This window comes from Eleutherodactylus coqui, chromosome 2 (assembly GCF_035609145.1).
Source record: "Eleutherodactylus coqui strain aEleCoq1 chromosome 2, aEleCoq1.hap1, whole genome shotgun sequence".
NCBI lineage: Eukaryota > Metazoa > Chordata > Amphibia > Anura > Eleutherodactylidae > Eleutherodactylus > Eleutherodactylus coqui.
Window position 1 is genome coordinate 88,680,737 of NC_089838.1, and position 20,361 is coordinate 88,701,097.

The 20,361-nt window shown below is 51.0% G+C and overlaps 1 protein-coding gene across 1 annotated transcript in view; it reads right to left on the minus strand.

Annotated features, from left to right (window-relative positions):
- Window positions 1-10,154: 10,154 nt before the first annotated feature.
- The window catches only part of LOC136610003 (uncharacterized), an 81,289-nt gene continuing 71,082 nt past the window's right edge, over window positions 10,155-20,361 (minus strand). The window contains exons 9-10 of the mRNA XM_066589276.1: window positions 18,946-19,137; window positions 10,155-10,196 (exon numbers count right to left, since the gene is read on the minus strand). Coding sequence (XP_066445373.1) covers window positions 10,155-10,196; window positions 18,946-19,137 — 234 coding nt within the window. The remainder of the gene's footprint in view (window positions 10,197-18,945; window positions 19,138-20,361) is intronic.

Below are 20,361 nucleotides of genomic sequence, written 5' to 3' on the forward strand. Positions count from 1 at the left end.
TATTACACATCAGTCCTTTTGTAACGGCCCACAGATGGGTTCTCCAAAATGTTTGCCCTATTTTGCAGCATTTACAAAACGTCCCGGGACAGCAGGTTAATAAGCCGTTACAGGGAGCTAGTTACAGTCTGCATGGCAACCAGCCCTTTCTCCTCGACTGCAGTCAGACACAGCTCTGATTGGTGAGATGTGACAATGAGTCGGGGGCTCTGATTGGCAGATAAATGGTGAGGTGACAGGAGCATGGAAGCCTGTGACTGGAGCACCTATTGCCTTGATACACTTAAGCAGCGAACGGGAGGAAAGATTAACCCTTTAGTGACTGCCCCATAGTCTTTTTGTATACTGGCTTTGTGGGCTTTAATTCAAAGGGCCGTAAAAACACGCTCGCCCTGGGGATTAAAGCCGCGAGTCCTGTGGATGTGACAGCTCCCTGCTGTCAAAGGTAGCTGAGAACCCGCAGCTGTCATGGGGGGCCGTGGGGAGCGACTCCCAGTCACATGATCGCCATTATACTATAGATAAAAGCGATCACATGAAAGTACATACAAAGTGAAAAAAAGTTAAAGTTTTAGCTCCCCTCATGGCTTGGATCCATTAGGGGAGCTGAAACTACTCACTTCTGTCCTCCACAATGCTCCGCAGCATTCTGGTCCTTCAAGGACGTGACGCAGTCTTCTGCGGGTGTGTGCCAGATGTAAAACATCAGGTGCATGTATGTGTAGAAGGTCGGGCAGTAAGGGAGTTTCAAAATCTGCCTGCTCCCGGCTAGCATGAGTAGCCAAGAACTGGGAGATGTCACCGGGAACCACTGTATGTTATCCGATGGATAATAGCGATCATGTAAAGTAAAAGACAAGTGAATAAAAGCAACAACAAAAAAGTTTGTTTCATCCCCCCTCACGGATATGATGAAATTACGTACCTAAGGCGCCCCGGATTTATCTACAGACTTTACCCCGGCTTTTACACATGGGCCCGTTGCCAAAATAGCGGATGCATGCACAAAAAAACAGCTTTGGCGCATGCGCCTGTCAGGAAGAAGGCGAACACAAGCACAGAACCTTGGGAGAGTCTGGGAAATTCAAAATGTCCTTGTTCTTGGCTACCAAAGGTATCCGAGAGCCTGGAGCAGTGTGCTGAGGGCCACGGTGAGCTGTCCTCGGTCACGTGATCGAGGTTATCCAATGCATAATGGCAATCACGTAAAAGTTTTTTAAAAAGTTTAAGTTTAATCTCCGCTCACCGATGCGAGTGATAGTAAGAGGTCAGATAGTGAGAGTACAGCCAGCTGTCAGTCTGTGTACTGCAGAGAACAAGTCAGTTTGGGTATAAGAGAGTAGGGTAAAATGAAAAAAAGGGGTTTGGTACCCCCTTTTCAATGCATTTGACCCCACCATAAACCTGACATTAAGCTACTCGTATACAGAAATCAACTTTTAGGACAGCACTAGAGATGAGCGAACGTACTCGTCCGAGCTTGATATTCGTGCGAATATTAGGGTGTTCGGGATGCTCGTTACTCGTAACGAGTACCACGCGGTGTTCCGGTTACTTTCAGTTTCCTCTCTGAGACGTTAGCTCGCTTTTCTGGCCAATTGAAAGACAGGGAAGGCATTACAACTTCCCCCTGTGACGTTCAAGCCCTATACCACCCCCCTGCTGTGAGTGGCTGGAAAGATCAGATGTCACCCGAGTATAAAAATCGGCCCCTCCCGCGGCTCGCCACACATGCCTTGTGAGTTAGCTGAGGGAAAGTACTATCGTGCTGGAGCTGCTGTAGGGAGAGCGTTAGGAGTTAGTGTAGGCTTCAAGAACCCCAACGGCCCTTCTTAGGGCCACATCTACTAGTGTGCAGTACTGTTAGCACAGTATTTTATTTTTTTTTTCCAAAATTGGATCTGCAGAGCATTGCGCCCTGCAATAGGGACAGAAGTGGGGGTCAGGCAGGGAGAGTGTTAGGAGTTAGTGTAGGCTTCAAGAACCCCAACGGTCCTTTCTAGGGCCACATCTATCCGTGTGCAGTACTGTCCAGGCTGCTGTTAGCAGTGTTGCATTTTTTTTTCTTTTCTCAAAACCGGCTGTGCAGAGCATTGCACCCGGCATTAATACAACAGGGATAGAATTGTGTAGGCAGGGCCAGAAGACATACATTATTCATTGAATACACGCAGTGTGGGTGTTCCTTGTAAAAAGCAGGGAAAACATTCTATTTGGCCTGCCTCTGACAGTACTCAGGGCTCTGTGTACGTGTGTGCTGTGCGCTGAACGTTCAGAAAAAATCAGACGCAGTCAGCTACGTTTTACCGCAGGCGTGCGGCAATTTTTTTCCTGCATGGGAAATCCCTGATCTGCTGTAGGTAGCGAATTACTTTGCATCACTGCAGTTCTGGGACAAATTGGCAGGGCCACAACACAGTTATTAAACTTAGTATTCATTGAATACACGCAGTGTGGGTGTTCCTTGTAAAAAGCAGGGAAAAAATTCTATTTGGCCTGCCTCTGACAGTACTCAGGGCTCTGTGTACGTGTGTGCTGTGCGCTGAACGTTCAGAAAAAATCAGACGCAGTCAGCTACGTTTTACCGCAGGCGTGCGGCAATTTTTTTCCTGCATGGGAAATCCCTGATCTGCTGTAGGTAGCGAATTACTTTGCATCACTGCAGTTCTGGGACAAATTGGCAGGGCCACAACACAGTTATTAAACTTAGTATTCATTGAATACACACAGTGTGAGTGTTCCTTGTAAAAAGCAGGGAAAAAATTATATTTGGCCTGCAGGCTTGCACCAATTTATTTCCTGGCTGTGAAATCACTGGTAATACAGCATGCTGAGGGGTAGGGGTAGGGGTAGGGCTAGAGGACGTGGACACGGCCGAGGACGCGTAGGCCCAAGTGAGGGTGAGGGCACAGGCCGAGCTCCTGATCCAGGTGTGTCGCAGCCGACTGCTGCGCGATTAGGAGAGAGGCACGTTTCTGGCGTCCCCACATTCATCGCACAATTAATGGGTCCACGCGGGAGACCTTTATTAGAAAATGAGCAGTGTGAGCAGGTCCTGTCCTGGATGGCAGAAAGTGCTTCCAGCAAGCTATCATCCACCCAGAGTTCTGCGCCGTCCACTGCTGCAAATCCGAATCCTCTGTCTGCTGCTCCTCCTTCCTCCCAGCCTCCGCACTCCACTACAATGACACATGCTCAGGAGCGGGAAGACTCTCAGGAACTGTTCTCGGGCCCCTGCTCAGATTGGGCAGCAGTGGTTCCTCTCCCACCAGAGGAGTTTATCGTCACTGATGCCCAACCATTGGAAAGTTCCCGGGGTCCGGGGGATGAGGCTGGGGACTTCTGCCTACAGTCTCAAGACCTTTCAGTGGGTGAGGAGGACGATGACGATGAGACACAGTTGTCTTGCAGTGAGGTAGTATTAAGGGCAGTAAGTGCGAGGGAGGAGCGCACAAAGGATTCGGAGGAAGAGCAGCTGGACGATGAGGTGACTGACCCCACCTGGTGTGCAACGCCTACTCAGGACAGGTCTTCAGAGGGGGAGGCAGCAGCAGGGCAGGTTGCAAGAGGCAGTGCGGTGTCCAGGGGTAGAGGCAGGGCCAGACTGAATAATCCACCAACTGTTTCCCAAAGCGCCCCCTCGTGCCATGCCACCCTGCAGAGGCCGAGGTGCTCAAAGGTCTGGCAGTTTTTCACAGAGACGCCTGAGGACCGACGAACAGTGGTGTGCAACCTTTGTCGCGCCAAGATCAGCCGGGGAGCCACCACCAACAGCCTCACCACCACCAGCATGCGCAGACATATGATGGCCAAGCACCCCACAAGGTGGGACGAAGGCCGTTCACCGCCTCCGGTTTGCACCGCTGCCTCTCCCCCTGTGCCCCAACCTGCCACTGAGATCCAACCCCCCTCTCAGGACACAGGCACTACCGTCTCCTGGCCTGCACCCACACCCTCACCTCCGCTGTCCTCGGCCCCATCCACCAATGTCTCGCACCGCACAGTCCAGCCGTCGCTAGCGCAAGTGTTGGAGCGCAAGCGCAAGTACGCCGCCACGCACCCGCACGCTCAATCGTTAACCGTCCACATCGCCAAATTTATCAGCCTTGAGATGCTGCCGTATAGGGTTGTGGAAACGGAGGCTTTCAAAGCTATGATGGCGGCGGCGGCCCCGCGCTACTCAGTTCCCAGTCGCCACTACTTTTCCCAATGTGCCGTCCCAGCCCTGCACGACCACGTCTCCCGCAACATTGTACGCGCCCTCACCAATGCGGTTAGTGGCAAGGTCCACTTAACTACGGACACGTGGACAAGCACAGGCGGGCAGGGCCACTACATCTCCCTGACGGCACATTGGGTGAATTTAGTGGAGGCTGGGACAGAGTCAGAGCCTGGGACCGCTCACGTCCTACCCACCCCCAGAATTGCGGGCCCCAGCTCGGTGGTGGTATGTTCGGCGGTGTATGCTTCGTCCACTAAAGCACCCTCCTCCTCCTCCTCAACCTCTGTCTCGCAATCTAGATGTGTCAGCAGCAGCAGGACGTCGCCAGCAGTCGGTGTCGCGCGGCGTGGCAGCACAGCGGTGGGCAAGCGTCAGCAGGCCGTGCTGAAACTACTCAGCTTAGGAGATAGGAGGCACACGGCCCACGAACTGCTGCAGGGTCTGACAGAGCAGACCGACCGTTGGCTTGCGCCGCTGAGCCTCCAACCGGGCATGGTCGTGTGTGACAACGGCCGTAACCTGGTGGCGGCTCTGCAGCTCGGCAGCCTCACGCACGTGCCATGCCTGGCCCACGTCTTTAATTTGGTGGTTCAGCGCTTTCTGAAAAGCTACCCACGCTTGTCAGACCTGCTCGTAAAGGTGCGCCGGCTCTGCGCACATTTCCGCAAGTCCCACACGGACGCTGCCACCCTGCGCACCCTGCAACATCGCTTTAATCTGCCAGTGCACCGACTGCTGTGCGACGTGCCCACACGGTGGAACTCTACGCTCCACATGTTGGCTAGGCTCTATGAGCAGCGTAGAGCTATAGTGGAATACCAACTCCAACATGGGCGGCGCAGTGGGAGTCAGCCTCCTCAATTCTTTTCAGAAGAGTGGGCCTGGTTGGCAGACATCTGCCAGGTCCTTCGAAACTTTGAGCAGTCTACCCAGGTGGTGAGCGGCGATGCTGCAATCATTAGCGTCACCATTCCTCTGCTATGCATCTTGAGAAGTTCCCTGCAAACCATAAAGGCAGCCGCTTTGCGCTCGGAAACAGAGCCGGGGGAAGACAGCATGTCGCTGGATAGTCAGAGCACCCTCCTGTCTATATCTCAGCGCGTTCAGGAGGAGGAGGAGGAGCATGAGGAGGATGAGGAGGAGGGGGAAGAGACAGCTTGGCCCACTGCTGATGGTACCCATGCTGCTTGCCTGTCATCATTTCAGCGTGTATGACCGGGGGAGGAGGAGGAGGAAGATCCTGAAAGTGATCTTCCTAGTGCGGACAGCCATGTGTTGCGTACAGGTACCCTGGCACACATGGCTGACTTCATGTTAGGATGCCTTTCTCGTGACCCTCGCGTTACACGCATTCTGGCCACTACGGATTACTGGGTGTACACACTGCTCGACCCACGCTATAAGGAGAACCTTCCCACTCTCAATCCCGAAGAGGAAAGGGGTTCGAGAGTGTTGCTATACCACAGGACCCTGGCGGACAAGCTGATGGTAAAATTCCCATCCGACAGCGCTAGTGGCAGAAGGCGCAGTTCCGAGGGCCAGGTAGCAGGGGAGGTGCGGAGATCGAGCAGCATGTACAGCCCAGACAGTGCAACAGTCTTTAAGGGCCTGGACAGCTTTATGGCTCCCCACCAAGACTGTGTCACCACTCCCCAGTCAAGGCGGGAGCACTGTAAAAGGATGGTGAGGGAGTACGTAGCCGATCGCACGACCGTCCTCCGTGACGCCTCTGCCACCTACAACTACTGGGTGTCGAAGCTGGACACGTGGCCTGAACTAGCGCTGTATGCCCTGGAGGTGCTTGCTTGTCCTGTGGCTAGCGTCTTGTCGGAAAGGGTGTTTAGTGCGGCTGGGGGAATCATCACAGATAAGCGTACCCGCCTGTCAACCGACAGTGCCGACAGGCTAACACTCATCAAGATGAACAAAGCCTGGATTTCCCCAGACTTCTCTTCTCCACCAGCGGACAGCAGCGATACGTAAGCAATACGTAGACTGCACCCGCGGATGGAAGCTACGTTCTCTCTCACCATCCAAAACGGGGACATTTCTGCTTCATCAATCTGTGTCTAATATTCCTCCTCCTCCTCCTGCTCCTCCTCCTGAAACCTCACGTAATCACGCTGAATGGGCAATTTTTCTTAGGGCCACAAGGCTCACTCATCTAATTTTTCTAAACAATTTCTATATGTTTCAATGCGCTTAAAAGCGTTGAAACTTTAACTTGAACCAATTTTTCGTTAAACTGGGCTGCCTCCAGGCCTAGTTACCACTTAAGCCACATTAACCAAAGCGATTCATGGGTTTAACCTGCCCTCTTGGTTGGCCAGGGCCAATTTTTCTGATGTACATTAGTACAGTTGATACAGCAATTTTTGTGGGCCCTCGCCTACAGTGTAATCAAATGAATTTTTAGCCCACCTGCATTACAGCTGACGTTACATCCGCTGTGTTGGGCAATGCAATGGGATATATTTATGTACCGCCGGTGGCTTCCTGGCACCCACCCATGCTGTGGGTCCACAGGGAATTATAAATGCATCTGTTTCCACTTGTAAAGAACCCCAGTCTGACTGGGGCATGCAGTGTGGGCCAAAGCCCACCTGCATTAAGCACGACATTACTACCTCAGCTGTGTTGGGCAATGCAATGGGATATTTCTATGTACCGCCGGTGGCTTCCTGGCACCCACCCATGCTGTGGGTCCACAGGGAATTATAAATGCATCTGTTTCCACTTGTAAAGAACCCCAGTCTGACTGGGGCATGCAGTGTGGGCCGAAGCCCACCTGCATTAAGCACGACATTACTACCTCAGCTGTGTTGGGCAATGCAATGGGATATTTCTATGTACCGCCGGTGGGTTCCAGGGAGCCACCCATGCTGTGGGTCCACAGGGAATTATAAATGCATCTGTTGCCACTTGTAAAGAACCCCAGTCTGACTGGGGCATGCAGTGTGGGCCGAAGCCCACCTGCATTAAGCACGACATTACTACCTCAGCTGTGTTGGGCAATGCAATGGGATATTTCTATGTACCTCCGGTGGGTTCCAGGGAGCCACCCATGCTGTGGGTCCACAGGGAATTATAAATGCATCTGTTTCCACTTGTAAAGAACCCCAGTCTGACTGGGGCATGCAGTGTGGGCCGAAGCCCACCTGCATTAAGCACAACATTACTACCTCAGCTGTGTTGGGCAATGCAATGGGATATTTTTGTGTATCGCCGGTGGGTTCCAGGGAGCCACCCATGCTGTCGGTCGACAGGGACTTCACAATAGGGAGTTGTACCTGCCTGTGTCTATGAATTAAAAAGCCCGGTCTGACTGGTGCATGCAGAGACACCTTGACAGAATGAATAGTGTGTGGCACATAGGTTCCCCATTGCTATGCCCACGTGTGCAGCTCCTGATGGCGGTGGCACAGGATTCTATTTCTCATTGCTTCTGTACAGTATTGTGGGCTATCGCCCCGCCCCTTTTAAAGAGGGTCGCTGCCTAGCCGTGCCAACCCTCTGCAGTGTGTGCCTGCGGTTCCTCCTCATGGCAGACGCACTTCTAAATAGACATGAGGGTGGTGTGGCATGAGGGCGGCTGAAGGCTGCGCAGGGACACTTTGGTGTGCACTGTGGGTGGGAGGGGGGGCGGTTGGTCAGCATGTAACCCAGGAGAAGTGGCAGTGGAGTGTCATGCAGGCAGTGATTGTGCTTTGTTGTAGGTAGTGTGGTGCTTAGCTAAGGTAAGCCATGCTAATGAGGGCTTTTCAGAAGTAAAAGTTTTTGGGAGGGGGGGGGGCCACTCTTGCCGCTATTGTGGCTTAATAGTGGGACCTGTGAACTTGAGATGCAGCCCAACATGTAGCCCCTCGCCTGCCCTATCCGTTGCTGTGTCGTTCCCATCACTTTCTTGAATTGCCCAGATTTTCACACAAGGAAACCTTAGCGAGCATCGGCGAAATACAAAAATGCTCGGGTCGCCCATTGACTTCAATGGGTTCGTTACTCGAAACGAACCCTCGAGCATCGCGAAAAGTTCGTCCCGAGTAACGAGCACCCGAGCATTTTGGTGCTCGCTCATCTCTAGACAGCACCTTAAAAATTTTGAACAACTCAATACAGACATCCCCATACCAAAACCTAATTGATCGACCCACATACCTTAGATGGGACAGCTTCCACCCTAAACACGTCAAAAAGTCCATTGTTTACAGGCAGGGCATCAGATACAACCAGATCTGCTCCAACCCAACAGACAGAGAGGAGCATTTACACAATCTCAAATAGACATTATTAAATCAAGGGTACCATTCCACTTTAATTGATGACCAAATCACCAGAGCCACCATACTGAAGGGCAACTTCAAAGTCACAGCATCACAGAAGAATTTGGGAGTATAAATCTATGGCCATGTTTGATACCCTCAAAAATGGAATAAACCTCTTCCCGGGATTCTTGCATAAGTGGAGAATACGAAAGGTCTGAAGGAGATCAAGAGGGATGTCCTCTTCCCAATCATTATTTTTTTCATTTTTTTTAAAAGAAAAATTCATAAAAATTAAAAAAAGGGATTTGTAAGAATGTTGCCATCCAATAGGTGGTGCTGCATGTAGAGGAATTGCATCTTCTTCTATATGCAGAACAAGAGATAACACACATCATAAAACTGTCACATTCCTGAGCTCAGTGGACTGATTACATATTTATGTCTCAACTCAGGTTGTCTGGTGTTTTGAGTGCAAAACAGTCTCATATTTCTGTGTGTGAACATTTGTATTTACATCAAGAGGGGTGTTCTCTCTGCACTTGTATATCATATATGTGTCCCATCCAAACCAGTTTCATTATGCCTGATGAAGGGTCGATAGAAGACCCGAAAGCTCGCTGTAACATCATGCATTTTTTTTAGCCACTAAAAAGTATCATATCTAAAAGATTACTTGTAGTGATGAGCGAATCTACTCGTTTCGAGTATTTACTCGATCGAGCATCGCGATTTTTGAGTACTTCAGTACTCGGGTGAAAAGATTCAGGGGGCGGGGGGAGGCATAGCGGCGGGGGGGGTAGCAGCGGGGAACAGGGGGGAGCCCTCTCTCCCTTTCCCCCCCCACTCCCTGCTGCAACCCCCCACTCACCCACGTCGCCCCTGAATCTTTTCGCCCGAGTACGGAAGTACTCGAAAATCGCGGTGCTCGGGCGAAAAAGGGGCGTGGCCGAGTAGGCTCGCTCATCTCTAATTACTTGGTTTCTATTACTGAGAACAATCATATTTTGTCAGTAGGATAGTGATAGTTTGCTATAGGTAAAGATAGCAGGATAGTGAACTGTGCCCGTAGAAGTTGTCTTAGGGACACAGTCGCCGGATAGGGAAGAGAATTAGTGGCTCACCACACAGGATGCCCTAGCATAGTTCATCCCCTCACCACACAGGATGCCCTAGCATGGTTTACTCCCTCACCACACCACTTGCCCGCTGGATGTTGCCTGTGATTCCCCTCCCCCACTGCATGTCGGGAGTCCTAGCTTTGTGTATCATGATGCTCATTTCTGTGCTTAATAAGATCTGCAGAGTAGAAGCTTAAATAATGTCTACTAATTGGTTACAATAGTTTCACCTCAGATCGGAACCTTAGGGGAATGTTATTAACAAATGTAAGAAAGTCTATGGAACGCACCATACATTTGTAGTTGAAAGCTGTATACAAGGCTTATTGTTGGCATCAATGTGCCACATTCAGTCTGAGATGATGGGATCAAGCATTTGACTATTTCTCCCCATTATCTTGGGGTTCCAATAATGTAACAGACAATCTCAATGTAATGCTCAGAAAGTAATTTATTGTAAAAGAACCAATCAGAGGTACAATTACTTCTCTTCAGATAACAGTTTTCATTCTATTATCCAAATGTATAGATAGAGAGGTGATTAGAAAGAAATCAGATCTTGTGGCATGCCTGTGCCATAGTGATGTAAGGTACCTGCAAAACACAAGAAGCCATGGTTAGTGGGGGATTATGGAAGATACCACATATATGTACTGTGTGTGTAATTGTATCCCTTATTACATGGACAGACGCCTTCTAGGTGTCCTCAGGGTCCAATCACCTCCTTTCAGTAGGAAAATCCTGCTATGGTATTTAGAGGAGTGAGCAGCAGGGAGTGGTGGTTCCCAAGCAGCAGGCGCTCAGAGGATGCCCCCCACACACAATGTCTGCCATCACTCTTCTTTGCCGCCACTTTCCTAAGCAGGGAAGCCCTCATTGATCCCACTGGGTTCCTATCATGCAGTAACGGTCTGTTCCTCTACAGCAGGCACTGTTCCCTCTGTACTAAATGGGTGCTCCGTGAACCCAGGAACCTGCAGGGCTGTCTCAGGACAGACATTGGTGGTTAGGATATGCCACACAACTACTGGGATCCCATTAACCCCTGGAATGCACTGGGAAAGCTCCATGCGACTTCATGTCACGTCCGCTCTGCTTGACTCAGTCTAGCTATAGGGGTCCCAGGAGTCCAAGTCCTGCTCACCAAACCTCCCATATAAGTCTGAAAAAAACAAAACAAAAAAAAACAAACAGAAAGCCTACAAGCGTATTTTGGATGTTGTCTGCATTTTTAACTGACTTTTTTTTCTAATACACTCATGCTTTTTTCTACTTTTTTTTCTCACATTTTTTCTATATAGCTGCCTGAAAAATGACAGGAAAAAACACAATATCCAGAGTATTTGATAAAAACACCATGGCCCCATAAAGCACAGCTGCAAAAGTGAGAAACAAACAGCTGCAAAAACCACAATATTTGTAGGGCTTTTCATATATTATTACTGACATATAGCAAACATTTGGACGCTACGATTTCTGCCAAAAAAAACCACACCCCTGCATAACCTACGCCAAAATACATAAAAATAGTAGTTAAAACCCGCCTCATGCAAGAGTTTTGTAACACGTCCAGAATATGGACCCATAATGCAAGCATGTTAGGATATTGCATCCTTATATCATCAGTATCTCATCTGTATCTGTCAGTGTACTTTCACCTGGGCAATCACGGATCCACGTATGCCCAATAGAAAATATTACCAATCAATGCAAATATCGTACAAATCAAAATCTGATGACAGTAGTACGTTTCTGGAGCACAAACTATGTAGTTTATGAAGTGCGCTGTTCAATGGAAAGCCAAGCTGCATCCGGTTTATTTTCTCTAATATATAGAATGGCGCAATGAAGAAAATCAGTACAGCAGCAAGTAATTAGCATTTATTTTGGTGTACTGGATAGTAAATTAGTTCTGTAGACATATAACGGGTTAATTTGTCTGATTAGGATTAGAGATGAGCGAACACCAAAATGTTCGGGTGTTCGTTATTCGGAACGAACTTCCCGCGATGTTCGAGGGTTCGTTTCGAACAACGAACCCCATTGAAGTCAATGGGCGACCAGAGCATTTTTGTATTTCGCCGATGCTCGCTAAGGTTTTCATGTGTGAAAATCTGGGCAATTCAAGAAAGTGATGGGAATGACACAGAAACGGATAGGGCAGGCGAGGGGCTACATGTTGGGCTGCATCTCAAGTTCACAGGTCCCACTATTAAGCCACAATACCGGCAAGAGTGCCCCCCCCCCTCCCAACAACTTTTACTTCTGAAAAGCCCTCATTAGCATGGCATACCTTTGCTAAGCACCACACTACCTACAACAAAGCACAATCACTGCCTGGATGACACTCCGCTGCCACTTCTCCTGGGTTACATGCTGACCAACCGCCCCCCCTCCCCCCCACAGCGCACACCAAAGTGTCCCTGCGCAGCCTTCAGCTGCCCTCATGCCACGCCACACTCATGTCTATTTAGAAGTGCGTCTGCCATGAGGAGGAACAGCAGGCACACACTGCAGAGGGTTGGCATGGCTAGGCAGCGGCCCTCTTTAAAAGGGGCGGGGCGATAGCCCACAATGCTGTACAGAAGCAATGAGAAATAGAATCCTGTGCCACCGCCATCAGGAGCTGCACACGTGGGCATAGCAATGGGGAACCTATGTGCCACACACTATTCATTCTGTCAAGGTGTCTGCATGCCCCAGTCAGACTGGTAATATGTACCTTAACAGTAACCGCGTTGGTGGTAATGTGGTGGTGACTGCGGACCTAGTAGCACGGTTGTATTTTGTTGGTTTTCGGAATGCGGCCAGGATTAAGTGGGCCGTGGCGGGGGGATGGTGTGGGGGCTCTCTTGTTGTGTCGGTAAAGGTGAAATTCTTGGACTGCCACCAGACGAACCAATGCAAAGACATTTGCCAAGAATGTTTTCCCTGTTGGAGGAGGAGGGGGATGTTTTTGAGGCACTACGTGTCTTCTCCACGTGTCCGTGGTTATATGCACCTTTACAGTAACCGCGTTGGTGGTAATGTGGTGGTGACTGCGGACCTAGTAGCACGGTTGTATTTTGTTGGTTTTCGGAATGCGGCCAGGATTAAGTGGGCCGTGGCGGGGGGATGGTGTGGGGGCTCTCTTGTAGTGTCGGTAAAGGTGAAATTCTTGGACTGCCACCAGACAAACCAATGCAAAGACATTTGCCAAGAATGTTTTCCCTGTTGGAGGAGGAGGGGGATGTTTTTGAGGCACTACGTGTCCTCTCCACGTGTCCGTGGTTATATGCACCTTTACAGTAACCGCGTTGGTGGTAATGTGGTGGTGACTGCGGACCTAGTAGCACGGTTGTATTTTGTTGGTTTTCGGAATGCGGCCAGGATTAAGTGGGCCGTGGCGGGGGGATGGTGTGGGGGCTCTCTTGTTGTGTCAGTAAAGGTGAAATTCTTGGACTGCCACCAGACGAACCAATGCAAAGACATTTGCCAAGAATGTTTTCCCTGTTGGAGGAGGAGGGGGATGTTTTTGAGGCACTACGTGTCCTCTCCACATGTCCGTGGTTATATGCACCTTTACAGTAACCGCGTTGGTGGGAAATGGCCTCGCCGCCATCATGTCTTTGGGAAGCCTCTGTTTCCACACCCCAGAGACATACCATTAGCAGCGGTATAGGCAGAGCCCAGAATTCGTAACATTTCAGCCGTAGCATTAGGACAGGCCCCACTAACATATCACTAGCAGCATTATAGGAGGAGCGCAGTCTTCGTTCCATGTCAGCAATAGTAGCACTCAAGACAGGCCCCAGTAACAATTCCGAAGCAGCAGTATAGCGGGAGCGCAGTCTTCGTTCCATGTCAGCAATAGTAGCACTCAAGACAGGCCCCAGTAACAATTCCGAAGCAGCAGTATAGCGGGAGCGCAGTCTTCGTTCCATGTCAGCAATAGTAGCACTCAAGACAGGCCCCAGTAACAATTCCGAAGCAGCAGTATAGCGGGAGCGCAGTCTTCGTTCCATTTCAGTAGCCTTAGTATAGCCAAGGCCCAAGTTACATTTATGTAGCTAAAGTGTAGGCCAACCCCACACACCTTTCTGTACCATGAGTGCAGGCGAAGAACATACAAATTGCTATGATTACACTGTAGGTGAGGGCCCCAAAAATTTGGTGTACCAACAGTACTAATGTACCTCAGTAAAAATTGGCCATGCCCAACCAAGATGGCAGGTGAATCGCTTTGGTTAATGTGGCTTAAGTGGTAACTAGGCCTGGAGGCAGCCCAGTGTAACGAAAAATTGGTTCAAGTTAAAGTTTCAAACGCTTTTAAGCGCATTGAAACTTATAAAAATTGTTCAGAAAAATTATTTGAGTGAGCCTTGTGGCCCTAAGAAAAATTGCCCGTTCAGCGTGATTACGTGAGGTTTCAGGAGGAGGAGCAGGAGGAGGAGGAGGAATATTAGACACAGATTGATGAAGCAGAAATGTCCCCGTTTTGGATGGTGAGAGAGAGCGTAGCTTCCATCCGCGGGTGCAGCCTACGTATTGCTTACGTATCGCTGCTGTCCGCTGGTGGAGAACAGAAGTCTGGGGAAATCCAGCCTTTGTTCATCTTGATGAGTGTTAGCCTGTCGGCACTGTCGGTTGACAAGCGGCTATCCTTATCTGTGATGATTCCCCCAGCCGCACTAAACACCCTCTCCGACAAGACGCTAGCCGCAGGACAAGCAAGCACCTCCAGGGCATACAGCGCTAGTTCAGGCCACGTGTCCAGCTTCGACACCCAGTAGTTGTAGGGGGCAGAGGCGTCACCGAGGATGGTCGTGCGATCCGCTACGTACTCCCTCACCATCCTTTTACAGTGCTCCCGCCGACTCAGCCTTGACTGGGGAGCGGTGACACAGTCTTGGTGGGGAGCCATAAAGCTGGCCAGGCCCTTAAAGACTGTTGCACTGCCTGGGATGTACATGCTGCTCGATCTACGCACATCCCCTGCTACCTTGCCCTCGGTACTGCGCCTTCTGCCACTAGCGCTGTCGGCTGGGAATTTTACCATCAGCTTGTCCGCAAGGGTCCTGTGATATAGCAACACTCTCGAACCCCTTTCCTCTTCGGGAATCAGAGTGGGCAGGTTCTCCTTATACCGTGGATCGAGAAGTGTGTACACCCAGTAATCCGTCGTGGCCAGAATGCGTGCAACGCGAGGGTCACGAGAAAGGCATCCTAACATGAAGTCAGCCATGTGTGCCAGGGTACCTGTACGCAACACATGGCTGTCTTCACTAGGAAGATCACTGCCAGGATCCTCCTCCTCCTCCTCCTCAGGCCATACACGCTGAAAGGATGACAGGCAATCAGCCGGTGTACCGTCAGCAGCGGGCCAAGCTGTCTCTTCCCCCTCCTCCTCATCCTCCTCATGCTCCTCCTCCTCCTCCTCCTCTACGCGCTGAGAAATAGACAGGAGGGTGCCCTGACTATCCAGCGGCATACTGTCTTCCTCCGCCCCCGTTTCCGAGCGCAAAGCAGCTGCCTTTATGGTTTGCAGGGAATTTCTCAAGATGCATAGCAGAGGAATGGTGACGCTAATGATTGTAGCATCGCCGCTCACCACCTGGGTAGACTCCTCAAAATTACCAAGGACATGTCTGCCAACCAGGCCCAATCTTCTGAAAGGAATTGAGGAGGCTGACTCCCACTGCGCCGCCCATGTTGGAGTTGGTATTCGACTATAGCTCTACGCTGTTCATAGAGCCTGGCCAACGTGGAGCGTAGAGTTCCACCGTGTGGGCACGTCGCACAGCAGTCGGTGCACTGGCAGCTTAAAGTGATGTTGCAGGGTGCGCAGGGTGGCAGCGTCCGTGTGGGACTTGCGGAAATGTGTGCAGAGGCGGCGCGCCTTTACGAGCAGGTCTGACAAGCGTGGGTAGCTTTTCAGAAAGCGCTGAACCACCAAATTAAAGACGTGGGCCAGGCATGGCACGTGCGTGAGGCTGCCGAGCTGCAGAGCCGCCACCAGGTTACGGCCGTTGTCACACACGACCATGCCCGGTTGGAGGCTCAGCGGCGCAAGCCAGCGGTCGGTCTGCTCTGTCAGACCCTGCAGCAGTTCGTGGGCCGTGTGCCTCTTATCGCCTAAGCTGAGTAGTTTCAGCACGGCCTGCTGACGCTTGCCCACTGCTGTGCTGCCACACCGCGCGACACCGACTGCTGGCGACATGCTGCTGCTAACACATCTTGATTGCGAGACAGAGGAGGAGGAGGAGGAGGGTGCTTTAGTGGAGGAAGCATACACCTCCGCAGATACCACCACAGAGCTGGGGCCCGCAATTCTGGGGGTGGGTAGGACGTGAGCGGTCCCGGGCTCTGACTCTGTCCCAGCCTCCACTAAATTCACCCAATGTGCCGTCAGGGAGATGTAGTGGCCCTGCCCGCCTGTGCTTGTCCACGTGTCCGTAGTTAAGTGGACCGTGGCAGTAACCGCGTTGGTGAGGGCGCGTACAATGTTGCGGGAGACGTGGTCGTGCAGGGCTGGGACGGCACATCGGGAAAAGTAGTGGCGACTGGGAACTGAGTAGCGCGGGGCCGCCGCCTCCATGATACTTTTGAAGGACTCCGTTTCCACAACCCTATACGGCAGCATCTCAAGGCTGATGAATTTTGCTATGCGGACGGTTAACGTTTGAGCGTGCGGGTGCGTGGCGGCGTACTTGCGCTTGCGCTCCAACAGTTGCGCAAGCGACGGCTGGACGGTGCGCTGAACTACACTGCTGGATGGGGCCGAGGACAGCGGAGGTGAGGGTGTGGGTGCAGGCCAGGAGACGGTAGTGCCTGTGTCCTGAGAGGGGGGTTGCATCTCAGTGGCAGGTTGGGGCACAGGGGGAGAGGCAGGGGTGCAAACCGGAGGCGCTGAACGGCCTTCGTCCCACCTTGTGGGGTGCTTGGCCATCATATGTCTGCGCATGGTGGTGGTGGTGAGGCTGTTGGTGTTGGCTCCCCGGCTGAGCTTTGCGCGACAAAGGTTGCACACCACTGTTCGTCGGTCTTCAGGCGTCTCTGTGAAAAACTGCCAGACCTTAGAGCACCTCGGCCTCTGCAGGGTGGCATGGCGAGAGGGGGCGCTTTGGGAAACAGTTGGTGGATTATTCGGTCTGGCCCTGCCTCTACCCCTGGCCACCGCACTGCCTCTTGCAACCTGCCCTGCTGATGCCCTTGACTCCCCCTCTGAAGACCTGTCCTCCTGAGTAAGCGTTGCACACCAGGTGGGGTCAGTCACCTCATCGCCCTGCTGCTCTTCCTCCGAATCCTCTGTGCGCTGCTCCCTCGGACTTACTGCCCTTACTACTGCCTCACTGCAAGACAACTGTGTCTGATCGTCATCGTCCTCCTCACCCACAGAAAGTTTTTGAGACAGTTGGCGGAAGTCCCCAGCCTCTTCCCCCGGACCCCGGGAACTTTCGAATGGTTGGGCATCAGTGACGATAAACTCCTCTGGTGGGAGAGGAACCGCTGCTGCCCAATCTAAGCAGGGGCCCGAGAACAGTTCCTGGGAGTGTTCCCGCTCCTGAGCAGGTGTCATTGTAGTGGAGTGAGGAGGCTGGGAGGAAGGAGGAGCAGCAGACAGAGGATTCGGATTTGCAGCAGTGGACGGCGCAGAACTGCGGGTTGACGATAGGTTGCTCGAAGCACTTTCTGCCATCCAGGACAGGACCTGCTCACACTGCTCATTTTCTAATAACCGTCTCCCGCGTGGACCCATTAATTGGGCGATGAATGTGGGGACGCCAGAAACGTGCCTCTCTCCTAATCGCGCAGCAGTCGGCTGCGACACACCTGGATCAGGAGCTCGGCCTGTGCCCACACCCTGACTTGGCCCTCCGCGTCCTCGGCCACGTCCACGTCCTCTAGGCCTACCCCTACCCCTCAGCATGCTGTATTACCAGTGATTTGATTTCACAGGCAGCTAATAAATTGGCGCAAGACTGCAGGCCAAATATAATTTTTTCCCTTTTTTGAAAACGAAAGGCCCCACTGCCTCTAGTGAATGTATAATCTAAGTTTAATAACTGTGCTGTTTTCCTGCTAATGTGTCACAGAACGTGAGGGTAGCAGAGTTATTAACTGTGGCAGAGCAGGTATTTTTTTTCCCAATTAAGGAAAGCAAATGGCGAAGCCAGGAGTAAAACGTAGCTGGGTGCGTCTGATTTTTAAAGGTTGCACACGCAGCCGACACGTGTCCACCGCCCTTAGGACGGACAGAGGCAGGACAAATAGAATTATTTTCCGTTTTTTTCCACCAAAAGGCAGCACTGTGTATATTCAATGAACATGAGAAGTTTAATAACTGTGCTGTGTCCCTGCTAATGTGTCACAGAACGTGAGGGTAGCAGAGTTATTAACTGTGGCAGAGCAGGTATTTTTTTCCCAATTAAGGAAAGCAAATGGCGAAGCCAGGAGTAAAACGTAGCTGGGTGCGTCTGATTTTTAAAGGTTGCACACGCAGCCGACACGTGTCTACCTCCCTTAGGACGGACAGAGGCAGGATAAATAGAATTATTTTCCGTTTTTTTCCACCAAAAGGCAGCACTGCGTATATTCAATGAATAATAACTGTGTTGTGGCCCTGCCTACACAATTCTTTCCCTGCAGTATCAATGGAGGGTGCAATGCTCTGCAGAGGCGATTTTGAGAAGTAAAAAAAAATGCAGCACAGCTAACAGCAGCCTGGACAGTACTGCACACGGTTAAATATGGCCCTAGAAAGGACCGTTGAGGTTCTTGAAGGCTACACTCACTCCTAACACTCTCCCTGCCTATGCAGCACTTCTGTCCCTAATGCCGGGTGCAACGCTCTGCAGAGGCGATTTTGAGGAAAAAAAAATTGCCACTGCTAACAGCAGCCAACACACAGCTATCAGTGGCCCTAATAAGGACCTTTGGGGGGTCTTGAAGCCTACACTAACTACCAATTCTTTCCCTACAGCAGCTCCGGTACAAACAGCACTGTCCCTCATCTAACTCACACGGCATCTGAGGCGAGCCGCGGGAGGGGCCGACTTTTATATTCGGCGGACACCTGATCTTCCCAGCCACTCACTGCAGGGGGGTGGTATAGGGCTTGAACGTCACAGGGGGAAGTTGTAATGCCTTCCCTGTCTTTCAATTGGCCAGAAAAGCGCGCTAACGTCTCAGGGAAGGAAGTGAAAGTAACCCGAACACCGCATGGTGTTCGTTACGAATAACGAACATCCCGAACACCCTAATATTCGCACGAATATCAAGCTCGGAAGAACACGTTCGCTCATCTCTAATTAGGATGAATTGTAAATATCAGAAACAGATAAAAATGACTGCATTTTATTACCTTACTTTTGCATCCAAAATTTAAGAGCTTTTCAAGGCCTCCAAAGCTTCCAAAGCCTCCAAGGCCACCGTGGCCACCGAGTACACTACCGAGTACACCACCAACAAGATTTTTAAGTGGTATATCCACGGTGGATATAACTTCGTCAATGCTAGTATGGAAAGAGCACCAGGAAATTAAATCATCCCAATCCTGTTAAGAAAAACATTTGTCAACAAGTGGACTTTGCAAAGTAATATACAATACAAATATACCTTCTAGTTCCCAGGATTAAAAATATATTCTCTATAGTTTACTGATTTTTATATAACACACACATGTTCTGCGGCGCGGTACAGGGAAGACCTCCATCGGTTTCCATTGGGCCTCACTATCTGACCTCCCTTATTAAAGATGATAATTTAATGATGTTTGTAATGTTGGAGGGGTGTCTCATCACAACCTCTTTACAATAAGGGGTTTCCATGGTAACATGTAACCGGTCTGCCTTTATTACTCTGCCTTGTACTATTGCCTTGGCAGAAGAAACAACTATCACCTGTATGGATATAGATATACTGTGTCCGAAACAACATTTACAGCGGGCAGCCCTGGGGGTCTTTGCTAGGCTGAAGACTGTCTTATAGAACGTTTACTCCTAGCTGACAGAAATAAACAAAGACGGCCATCTCTGCTGCAGCTCCTCCTACCGGCACCACAGCGGTGTCTGGGGAGGGTTTGGATGGACTTGCATGGCCAAGTAACTTACATTATTGTACATTTGGATATACAGGTACCTCAAAACTACAAAACAGGTGGGGGCGTGGCCTGACTGATGGTCGAGACAGTCACATCGGACTGAGCTCCTACTTTACCTCAGCCTAAAGCGACATTCAAAGCAGACCCAGCAGTTTTTCTTCCTGCAAGTGAAGAGTGCCTGCTTCTGACATACCAGCATGCCGAAGAGGAGAGCCTTCAAGGTGCCGCCACAGAGGGTTTCTGATTTTTTCCCTGTGAGGACAGAGGAGCGGCCTGCAAGCTCCTGGGGACCTTCCTCCCCTGCTGTCTCTTCACCTGGAGAGGAGGGGGCGATGAGTCCTCACACAGCCAATGCTGCACAAGATGTTCCTGCTCCTGCTGGTCTCTCACTGCAATTGAGCCCACAGAGGAGGTCAGCAACGCGTGGGCTGAGTGAGAGAAGAGAGGTGGAAGCTGAGCTGCAAATGAGCAGACACATTATGGTGCCGACAGGTGCCCCCTCCCCCCCTCCTTCTTCATCTAAAAGAAACAGCCTGATAAACAGTTCTGCTTCTTGGAGAGAAAGATCAGCAGAGATCCAGGGAGTGAGGTCAGAGGAGGGCAAAAGTAATGGAGCCTCGCACAGAAACGTCACTCACCCAGCCGCCGGCTCCGGTCTGCGCAAGCGCCAGCTGCCCA